The sequence below is a fragment of the Malaya genurostris genome, chromosome 3, assembly GCF_030247185.1.
Source record: "Malaya genurostris strain Urasoe2022 chromosome 3, Malgen_1.1, whole genome shotgun sequence".
In the NCBI taxonomy this organism is placed as follows: domain Eukaryota; kingdom Metazoa; phylum Arthropoda; class Insecta; order Diptera; family Culicidae; genus Malaya; species Malaya genurostris.
In genome coordinates, this window is record NC_080572.1 from 134,421,696 (window position 1) to 134,434,215 (window position 12,520).

General features: G+C 29.1%; 1 protein-coding gene across 1 annotated transcript; it reads right to left on the reverse strand.

Moving 5' to 3' along the window:
• Nucleotides 1–280: 280 nt before the first annotated feature.
• Nucleotides 281–1,861, reverse strand: LOC131436718 (probable cyclin-dependent serine/threonine-protein kinase DDB_G0292550; the record flags this gene model as incomplete). Its single annotated transcript, XM_058605590.1, has 1 exon — nt 281–1,861. A coding segment is annotated over one exon (1,581 nt), but the record flags the coding sequence as incomplete, so codon positions are not given.
• Nucleotides 1,862–12,520: the final 10,659 nt, after the last annotated feature.

Here is a 12,520-nt window from a genome sequence, read left to right on the forward strand (position 1 = left end):
TACTATTATTACTATTATTACTATTATTACTATTATTACTATTATTACTATTATTACTATTATTACTATTATTACTATTATTACTATTATTACTATTATTACTATTATTACTATTATTACTATTATTACTATTATTACTATTATTACTATTATTACTATTATTACTATTATTACTATTATTACTATTATTACTATTATTACTATTATTACTATTATTACTATTATTACTATTATTACTATTATTACTATTATTATTATTATTATTATTATTATTATTATTATTATTATTATTATTATTATTATTATTATTATTATTATTATTATTATTATTATTATTATTATTATTATTATTATTATTATTATTATTATTATTATTATTATTATTATTATTATTATTATTATTATTATTATTATTATTATTATTATTATTATTATTATTATTATTATTATTATTATTATTATTATTATTATTATTATTATTATTATTATTATTATTATTATTATTATTATTATTATTATTATTATTATTATTATTATTATTATTATTATTATTATTATTATTATTATTATTATTATTATTATTATTATTATTATTATTATTATTATTATTATTATTATTATTATTATTATTATTATTATTATTATTATTATTATTATTATTATTATTATTATTATTATTATTATTATTATTATTATTATTATTATTATTATTATTATTATTATTATTATTATTATTATTATTATTATTATTATTATTATTATTATTATTATTATTATTATTATTATTATTATTATTATTATTATTATTATTATTATTATTATTATTATTATTATTATTATTATTATTATTATTATTATTATTATTATTATTATTATTATTATTATTATTATTATTATTATTATTATTATTATTATTATTATTATTATTATTATTATTATTATTATTATTATTATTATTATTATTATTATTATTATTATTATTATTATTATTATTATTATTATTATTATTATTATTATTATTATTATTATTATTATTATTATTATTATTATTATTATTATTATTATTATTATTATTATTATTATTATTATTATTATTATTATTATTATTATTATTATTATTATTATTATTATTATTATTATTATTATTATTATTATTATTATTATTATTATTATTATTATTATTATTATTATTATTATTATTATTATTATTATTATTATTATTATTATTATTATTATTATTATTATTATTATTATTATTATTATTATTATTATTATTATTATTATTATTATTATTATTATTATTATTATTATTATTATTATTATTATTATTATTATTATTATTATTATTATTATTATTATTATTATTATTATTATTATTATTATTATTATTATTATTATTATTATTATTATTATTATTATTATTATTATTATTATTATTATTATTATTATTATTATTATTATTATTATTATTATTATTATTATTATTATTATTATTATTATTATTATTATTATTATTATTATTATTATTATTATTATTATTATTATTATTATTATTATTATTATTATTATTATTATTATTATTATTATTATTATTATTATTATTATTATTATTATTATTATTATTATTATTATTATTATTATAATTATTATTATTATTATTATTATTATTATTATTATTATTATTATTATTATTATTATTATTATTATTATTATTATTATTATTATTATTATTATTATTATTATTATTATTATTATTATTATTATTATTATTATTATTATTATTATTATTATTATTATTATTATTATTATTATTATTATTATTATTATTATTATTATTATTATTATTATTATTATTATTATTATTATTATTATTATTATTATTATTATTATTATTATTATTATTATTATTATTATTATTATTATTATTATTATTATTATTATTATTATTATTATTATTATTATTATTATTATTATTATTATTATTATTATTATTATTATTATTATTATTATTATTATTATTATTATTATTATTATTATTATTATTATTATTATTATTATTATTATTATTATTATTATTATTATTATTATTATTATTATTATTATTATTATTATTATTATTATTATTATTATTATTATTATTATTATTATTATTATTATTATTATTATTATTATTATTATTATTATTATTATTATTATTATTATTATTATTATTATTATTATTATTATTATTATTATTATTATTATTATTATTATTATTATTATTATTATTATTATTATTATTATTATTATTATTATTATTATTATTATTATTATTATTATTATTATTATTATTATTATTATTATTATTATTATTATTATTATTATTATTATTATTATTATTATTATTATTATTATTATTATTATTATTATTATTATTATTATTATCATTATTATTATTATTATTATTATTATTATTTATTATTATTATTATTATTATTATTTATTATTATTATTATTATTAATATTATTATTATTATTATTATTATTATTATTATTATTATTATTATTATTATTATTATTATTATTATTATTATTATTATTATTATTATTATTATTATTATTATTATTATTATTATTATTATTATTATTATTATTATTACTATTGTTACCATTATTATAATCTTTATCATTATCAGCTAAATTTTCATTTCCATACTAAACATTTCACTTTACACATATATTATTAAATTGTATCAAATTATATTACGTCATATTTTGTGGTATTATATTATATTACATTGTACTATATTATACTACATTATGGGACAATGTTTGGTATTGTTTTATATAGTATTGTAAGGTTTTTTTTAATACACAATTATAAGTGTATTATATTGCATTGTGATGTATTACATTTTTATATTTTATGCATAATAATATTTTATTATATTCAGTGTCGTATAGTGACCAAACTATATTATAATATATTATGGTATATTTTACTATATTATGTCACATAACATTATGATACTATTATATTCATCATTAAATATTATAGTAGACTATAATACACTGTACCATACGATTTTGCACCGTTTTATACTATATTGTATTTTATTGTATTATACTGCCGGAAGTTATATTAAAGTGTATTATGTTACATTATATAATACTATGCTCAAGTACATTGTAAGGGAAGAGGGATGGGAGTGCATCAGGGTATCTTACAAGTGAATGACTGGATGAAGGAGTGAAATGTCAACCTGATTCACAGAGGAAAGCTGTGTGTTTTCCCCAGAAGGTCTGAAATGAGTAAGACACACCCTTCTAACAAACAAACCATCAGGAAGGTTTAAGCTGGTACAGCGAATTCTTTTATTATATGGCCGGATGTTATTGCTGGAAGGCGCCCATTTTGGCCTTCTTAACAGCAGTAATATGAAAGTTATCTGATAATCAAATTCGGATCTACTGTAAGTCTACTTGCATCCACTGGTAATGCCTTGAACTGATGGTGGCTTCACACATACATACACATACACAGTTGTCAGAAATCAACTACTAATCTCCATTTTGCATTCTTGTTTTCGGATTTTTTCGGGACTAATAAAATTGGGTTGTTATAAGGGGATATGGATGGTTCGATAATATCATCTCTCAACATTTTGTTTACTTGTGTTGCAATTTCGTTACTTTGAGAATGAATAGTTTTGTAGTTTGGGATGTATACTGGGACCTTATCGCTTAGTTCAATATTTTGTGAATAAAAATTGTTTGACGAAACTGGTTCGTCTGGTAAGCAAAATATATCAGAATAATTTGAAATTAATTTTTTCAGGCTGTTTTTAGCGTATATGGGTACATTGTTTAAATCGAGTTCAGTTAGGACTTTGTTTCTTCTAGTGTTATTTTTGTACATGTTGTTTTTCAAAATTGTGTACTTACTTAGGGGTTCTAAAATTGGCTTGAATTCTGATTGGCTGACATTTATAGGTTTGTCAGTAGTATTCATAAATTTTACTAATTGGTTTTGTGGTGAAATAAATGCGCTTGCGCAAAATAACCCTTGTTTAATTTCCTGTGAGTGTAGTACCATGTCCTCACTGATATTTAAATTTTGCATTATTCTGATCACTTCGCATCTTCCTGGTATAATGTAGATTTTATCAATTGTATCTTGAATCGGTATTGCTATTGGAATATTATTAATTGTAAAGTTTAATATCCAACATTCATCATCTATTAGGCATTTATTAGCCGAGAGGAAATCTCTACCTAAGATGCCGTCTGTAGAAATAGGAAAATTTGGGCTTACTAGGTGGAATCTATGTTTAATAGAAACTTCGTTGTTAAATATTAATTCTGTTTCTGTTGATGCGATGGTTTCTATCTCGCCATCGGTAATTCCGGTAAGTTTAATTTTATTATTTATATTGATTGGTTGTTGTGGAGATATTTTGTTTGCTTTAAATACTGATATATCTGCACCTGAATCTATAATAAATGTGCATATCGAATTTGTCATTCATGGTATACAAGGTCTTTCTAAAAAATTTTTTTTCGTTGGGTATTGGTTAATATTTTGTGGTTGATAAGTTTGATATGGTGTGCCGTAATTTGGCATTGTATTATGCATTTCTATACCTTTGTAATTGTGTATTGGGTGATTATTATTTGGGTAGTTAGGCGAATCAACATCGATTGGTTGTTCCGCATTAGCTATATACAATTTAGGATTTCCATACCTTTGGTGGATATTTTGGTTTTGGTAGTTCCTTCTCTGGTATCTACCTTGAAATCTAGGGTTACTGTTTCTATCGAAAGTTTGATTATCGTTAAAATGTGGGTTATAGTTTCTGAAATAATGGTTATTACGGTTATTATAATTGTTATTATTACTACTTTTATAATCGTTAGGTTGATGTGGTACATATTAATTATGGATGTTGAAATGTCTTCTGGGAGGCCCGTACGACATACCTCCTCTGAAATAGTTATTTTTGTGCTGTTGATTAGCAAGTCTTGTGTTCAAAATTTGGGAGTGTGTGTTTTCGTTAACTTCACACTCTTGTGCCTTTTGTATAGCTTCTTGTAAAGTGCTGAAGTTTCCAGCTCTAAGTATTATTTTTAATTCGTTGTTGGAGCAACCTTTTATCATAGTTTCTACCCCAATCTTAGTGCTCATGCTTTTTGCTACTGATAGCGGAATTTTGTCGTGAATACGACTTACTTTACTATGGGGCGCCTTTTCAAAATTTACCCTCTGAGAGAGTGATAAGTTTTTGATCGTGAATATCTTCTGTTGTATCTAATGAATCAACATAATTCTTGCAACATGCCATCGGAAATATGATCACAATTTTATGATAAAATTTTCAGTTGTGTGACATAATCTTAAATAGTTCAAAATTAAACTTTTCTTAAATGTTTGGTACAAACGAGTGTCAAAGAGGATAATTCATATGGCGCGTTTGCCTTTCTCGTATTTTGGAAGCTAATAGCTCAGTGATCTGTAGAAGGATTTATATAATCTAACTACCAATAGAATCGAAAATTTTCAACTTGAACGTGTATTGCAACAACATTGAAGTTTTTCAATAGTATACTATTGAAAAACCTGTTTGATTTAACCCATGACAGCACCAGCCAATCAGAACGCGAGATGTCTGCATCTATACAAGAGCATCCATATAAAAGTTGAGTGCTTCATTTTTCCTACCATTTGCTGAGCATCTGTTCCCGAAACAAGACACACGAGAGCAACATCGAGGACCTGTCGTCTCACTGTTTCCCGTTCTGCGTACAGGAAAGGAATTCTGAAAGGCAGCCGAAAATTCCAGCAAATTCAAATAGCACTTTTAAGTGCTAAAAATAATCATAAAGAATTAGTTGAATTTTATCGCTTTCCTACCATTTTCCGAGCAACTGTTGCCGAAACAAGGCACACACGAGAAGTTAAATTAATTTGCACCGTCACCAACACATTCAATTACGAACGGCAATGCGAAAGAGGAAGTGATGATGTTGAATACATCTTTATACTAGTACACAAATATGCCGTGCGAAAGAGTTGCCACGTACAGATCAATATGTATTTTTTTTTTGTCGTGAATTCTTTAGTATGGGGCGCTTTTTGATCATGATATCTAACACATTCAATTACGACAGGACAGTAACGCTGTCTCGCAATACGAAACAGAAAATTTTGATTTAGAAACATCTTTATACTAGTATACTTTATACAAATTATTAGAACAAATGTTTTCACTTGATTTGCGCATTATACTTTCTAGGCGTATCAGAACTGGCTAAATTTAAAGCAATCCTAAATATTTCTTTATCACAGTTATGTGGTCGTCCTGAAAAGGACGGGGTTTTCAACTCCTCGTCGTTACGGATGGACAGCTGAAGATGGCGAGGGATGATTTTCGTTTTCTTGTTGTCGCGGGCAGCATTACCAGCCAATTCCAACACTTCGGCTTTTGCCAACTGGGAACTGCAGACCAGCACGGTTCGAGCGGGACTTTGCCTTGCCCTTAATTGTTCCTCCTGTGTGCGTGTTTCCGCGTGAAAATTCCACAAGAAGCTGTTAACCGTTAGACAGCCAGTTCAATATTACTGACTGCCGCTCTACTAACTCTCTCTTTTATATCGTCTCACTGTTTCCCGTTCTGTGAAGGGGAGGTCCGTACACCGCTACCAGTATAAATTGAAATGTGATGTGAGAAATAGCGTCATTTGAGTTAAAGCAGCTACTCTGTACGTACGAGACACCGTCAGAACGATGGCACCGTAAACAGGTAGAAAAGCAGATTTGTACCGTCACTAACACATTCAATTACGAACGGCAATGCGAAAGCGAATGTTGAACACATTTTTATACTAGTATGGGACCGTGTAAAAATATGCCATGCGAAACAGGGTTGCCATATAAACAGGTCAATCTCTTTTATTATTATTATTATTATTATTATTATTATTATTATTATTTTTCTTATTATTATTATTACTATCATTATTATTATTAGAATAACTCTTGCATACCGAAGATCGTCGATACATTTCAGACCAGCCCATTGCAATTGTCTCGTACTGAAATTTCGAGAAGAATCAGATATCTTCGAACTTTGTAGCATCAATAAAAATAAACTACAAATTTGTCGTACCTAGCCTGCTATATTAGCAAATTATAAAAGAATTGTTTCAAGTTTGGAATATATAGTTGTAGAATAGTAGCTGTTTAATGTAACTAATCTGTATTTTAATGTAGGTGCATCGCTTCAAACTCTATTAGTGAAAAAGAGGAAAGCTTGCACAATTCATACAATCAATCAACTAACTGATATTCGGAAAAGTGATGGGAGCTTATCAGTTTTTTCGTATTCACGACATCCAGTTATGTCTCTGACATTACCCACCCACCTTTTTTTGATCTATATATGTATTTTCTAATTTTCCAAAAAGGATGTCGATTTCCTCGCAGAAATTGTTAATTGAGTTCTTTTGTTTTAGATTGTTGATTTTTGATATTATAAGTTCTGGAGTGAGGTTGCCTTTATATATATCTTTGATTATTTCTATTAAATTATTTATTGTATCGATTGTTTCAGGGATACATTGTCTGGCTTTTCCTGGCAGTCTGGTTTTTAAAAATTTTATTGCCATGGCCATGTGGTCTGGCGAAACTAACTCATTCAGCAATCTAGCTGAGTCAATAAATGTGTCTAGGTTCTCGGGGGAACCGTCGTAAGGTTGGATAAGAACCGTCGCCTGACGTAAGTCAAACGGTGTTGCTGTTGTTTGCGTCATTGTGTCGTTTTTGGTTGCTCTAATGCGTGTGATTTTAAATTTTATTATTTCGCAAATTTCGTCTGTCCACAGTCTCGTATTTTTTACTAAGTTGTGGAAAGTCTTATCGTCGATAATTTCTTGTTCCTTTATAAATAAATTTTCAAGGTCTATTTTGAATTCTTGGCATCGATTCAATTTTTCTTCAAGTAATTTTTCTGATAGTTTCGTGTTGATAGACTTCTTTACGTAAGTGTGGAGTTTTTCTAGCTCCTTATAATTTTGCATTTCATTTTAGCTTAAAAATAGATAAACATTTATATAAAAATTTTAATACATATTTTATGTTTTTTATTTGTTTAAAAGAAAAAATCGTTCCTTTCACATTTATAAGCTATGGTATGTAGTTTTCTAGACATGAATATACATGCGTAACCACATGTGTGTTTGTCGGGAATCGCCTGTTTGCGTTTTTCCTCGGTACGAATTTTAATTTCATTTAATTTCTCTTTGACCGTTAAAGGCCATTTGTCGTTATAAAAATTTTCCATTGTCGACTAAAAAAAAAAAATGTTTTATCAGACCTTTTAGTAGCAGATAGCCTATTGCTATTCCTACTAATGCACAGAGCGCGATGCCTTCCGTTTCCCTCGACGGGGAGGCTATTGTGTTATTGATGGTTTCGTCTGACCCATAATCTATATTCACAAATGTTATTATGTCTTATAACCAATATATGCCTAGCTTCTTGTGTCCCTAACTCTTAACTTAAGCACAGTTCCTTTACGTTGTAGATGTTCATTCAACTAATCGGAACCTTCCTTCCTTTCTCAGTGGAGCCATCGTTGGTGGTACACTTTCTTTTTGTTTGCACACAACAACAAAATTCACTTTGAGTATTCAATTTACCGCAACCAGCAATACAAAAATGTTCGGGAAGTTCGTGATTAACGTCGGTATTCAATCAACTGCAACCAGCAACACAAAATTTCTCGGGAAGTTCATAACTAATATCGGTATTCAATTAACTGCACCCAGTGTCACAAAATTTCTCGGGAAGTTCATAACTAATATCGGTATTCAATTAACTGCACCCAGCATCACAAAATTTCTCGGGAAGATCATAATTAACGTTGCACGATGTTTCCCGGTTATTCACTGCTATGAAAAGGGCACCAATTACCGAAAATCGAACTGTTACTAACTAATGATAATAACGATCGTCATTTGCATTTTTTTTTGCAATAATGGTATTTATAACGGGATCACTGTTTATACTTCTGGAACAATTGTTTTTTTTGCATCACAAAACACTCGTTTATCAGTTATTGAATTTGACTTATTACTAGCCACTTGCTCTTCTTTTTCAATTGGAACTTGGTAACCTCGGTACGATTAATTTCACCATAATCCGTTCCGTACAGTCATATTCAACCGCAACTCGAACTCGAAAAATGTTCTCTTGTTTTTGGTATATATTTTTTTGCACTGCTTGCACGGTTCGAAACACTAGGGTCGCCATTTAAACAGCATAACTAACAGTCTTATCTTGCGATTAAGAATGCATCATTTATTTTATCGTTTTCTTAATTTATACTCTATTCTCTCCTGATCTAGCTAGTTAATTCTATTTACTTTTACAATTGGTGAGAATCTAGGTGGGAGGAGTTAGAACGCGCATTGTAAGTCAGGTTTAGCCAATGGGATCAGTTGTATCACGTCGGCCATTTGATACTTTGTGAGTAAGAGAGGAAATAAGCTTCTTCATGAGAGTGAGCGGGTGTGATACGGAGAGGAGCGGGCGATAGCATGTTGGGCTATTCTCGTGAGTGTCGGTTTGAGTTAGTGTGTGTTCTTGAGTTACTTGTCGTTCTAGTTCTTTCCAGTTGGTATTCAATTGTGGGCATGAGGGGTGTCAAGGAAAGGGGAAGTGTCACAGTAGGTCAGGTCTGTTTATTTTCAATGCAACTTAATGCTTCCTCATTTCGGTCGTCGAAATTTATGTCTACGAGGCTCCTTTCTTTGGGCCAGCATAAATTGCCTTCATGTAGGTTGCCTTCATGTAGGTAATGTATTTGTTTTATGTAGGTTTTTGGGTTTTCGTGGAATGGCGTCGAGTGGAAATTTGTCGAGTGCATGTTTATTGAAATTTGTCAAGTGCGTGTGGTCTGGGGTGTGAGAAAGATTTAATCTTGAATATTTTACATGGTCTGAAATGTGTGAGGAGATTTAGTGTTAAATGCTCATATTACATTCAGGCACAGTTTAGATGTTCTACAAATCAGCGGATACAGAGACCTAATGAGTATGCTGCATTTTTGAACTATTTTGTCAACATGTGATCTGAATATCAGATGTCTGTCAAAGGTGAGTCCTAGATAGATAACTTCGTCGGACCATTGGATGACCTCATCACCGAATCGTATTCCGCATTCGTCTGATGGAACAAGTTTTGGAGATCTTGAATGTGGAAACAAGATGACCTGAGTTTTTGCTGCATTGATCACAATTTTCCAGCCTGTAAAATATTCAGTTAGAGCGTCCAGACCTGTCTGTAGTTTATTCTTCAGAGCATTAATGACACGACCTTTATAAAGAATGGCAGTATCATCAGCAAATTGTGACAGAACACCACCACCCGGAAGAGGTGGGATGTCTGATGTAAAAATGTAGTATAGAATAAGACCTAGGATACTTCCTTGGGGTACACCAGCAGGAATAGTAAATCTTTCTAAAAGTGCATTATTCAGAGAAACCTGGAAGGCTCTATCTGCAAGACAATTTTTGATAATTTTAATAAGATACATGGGAAAATTATACCGATGCAGTTTAAACACCAGGCCATCGTGCCACACATTATCGAATGCCTTTTCAATATCCAATATTGCCATGGCAGTCGTTTTGGACACTGATTTGTTTTGCTGGATGACGTTGTTAACCCTTGTGAGTTGGTGAATGGTGGATCTTCCTTTCCGGGACCGGAACTGTTCTTCCAGTAATATATCCTGTTCATCTGCGAAAGCAAGAATTCGCCTTTGTATTGACTTTTCAAACAGCTTGAATCGGGCAGAGAGTAAGCTGATGAATCGATAGCTCTTGAAAAAGAAGGACCTTTCCCCGGTTTCAAAACTGGGATAACTTTAGCTAACTTCCACTTTGAAGGGAAGTAACCAAGTTCCCAGCACCTGTTAAAAATTTTAGCTAAGACGACAAATGAGCGAATACTCAAATGTTTCAGCTCAATGTTGAATGTGTTGTCAAAACCGGGGGCCTTCACATTTTTGGATTTTTCACAATAGCCATCAGCTCATTCGCAGTGACTCTACTTTCCTCAGGAACTAAGCTGTCTGATTGGTCAACCTCAGCTACTCTATCTGCAACGGCTCTTTCATGTGGACTAACAATGTTAAGTCCTAAATTGTGAGAACACACAAACTGCTGGCCTAGCGCATTTGCCTTCTCTACTGGTGTGATTAAAGTTATTCCTTCAGCTGCGTCCTGGGGTGGCAGCAAAGGAGGAATAGGCTTCGGTTTTTTCTTAAGCACCTTCGTTAAGGACCAGAAGGGCTTTGAATGTGGGAGAATTTCTCGAAGCTTTTGCTGGAAGTTCCTGTTGCGAAGCTCAGATATCCTTTCCTGTATTATCCTAGTTAAGTTGTTATAAGAAGTCTTCCTATCTAGGATGCCAGTTCGTTGATACTGCCTCCGGTAGATATTTCGAAGTCGGATGAGTTTCTTGGTGACACTGTCGATTTGAAGAGAGGAACTCGGCATATGTTGTACTGGAACCGTCCTATCACGAGCGACTGTGATTGAATGCTGGAAGGAAGATAGGGCCGCATCGATTTTCATCGGGGAATCAAGTGGCATATCGACATTAATATGTTGGTCGGCGATTTGTTGAAATTGGACCCAATCGGTGCGATAATAGATCCTCCGAGGTTGAATAGGCACTGTTTCTGGTGAAGATCCCAACGTCAATATTACTGGAAAGTGGTCGGAAGAGAGCTCGTTGAAGACAACCGGAGAGCTGTCTATGGCGATGTTGCTGATGAATATATCCAAAATGTAATGAACTCCCGATCTGGAAAGCCGCGTTGGTTGATCCTGAGCGAGGATGTTGTATTGTCCAGCTTCGTAATCTTCGGCAAGTACGAATCCGTTTCGATTCTGTCTTTTGTTTTCCCACAGCTCATGCCGTGCGTTCACGTCCCCAGCAATGATGAATTTGTTCTGTCGTCGAGTGAGCATAGCTAGATCTCGCTTCAATGATGCACACGTACCATCTCGAAGATTGGTTTGTTTGAGGCAGTACGCTGCAATGATGATTATGGGTCCCATCGTCGTTGTAATCTCAATTCCGATAGCTTCTATTAGTTGCAATTTAAAGGCTGACAGAAGCCTGTGCTGAATGGATCGTTTAACGGCAATGGCAACTCCCCCTCCTCTGGTAATTGTCCTGTCGAGCCTGTGAATCCTGTAATTGGAAATAAAAATAGAAATTTCAGGTTTAAGATGAGTTTCAGTTAAAATAGTAAAATCGGCATTCTTCTCTTGAAGAAAGTCGGACAATTCAGCAGTTTTGCTCCTGAGTGAGCAAGCATTCCAATTTACTATAACCAACTCATTATAATGCATATTCGATGATGAATTTGCCTAAGGCGTTGATTTGCTCTAACCGCGTTCTGCAGTTTCGTAGTTTTGTTGTTATTGTTTCAAAAATGACGATCAGTTGTTCAGCAGAGAATAAATC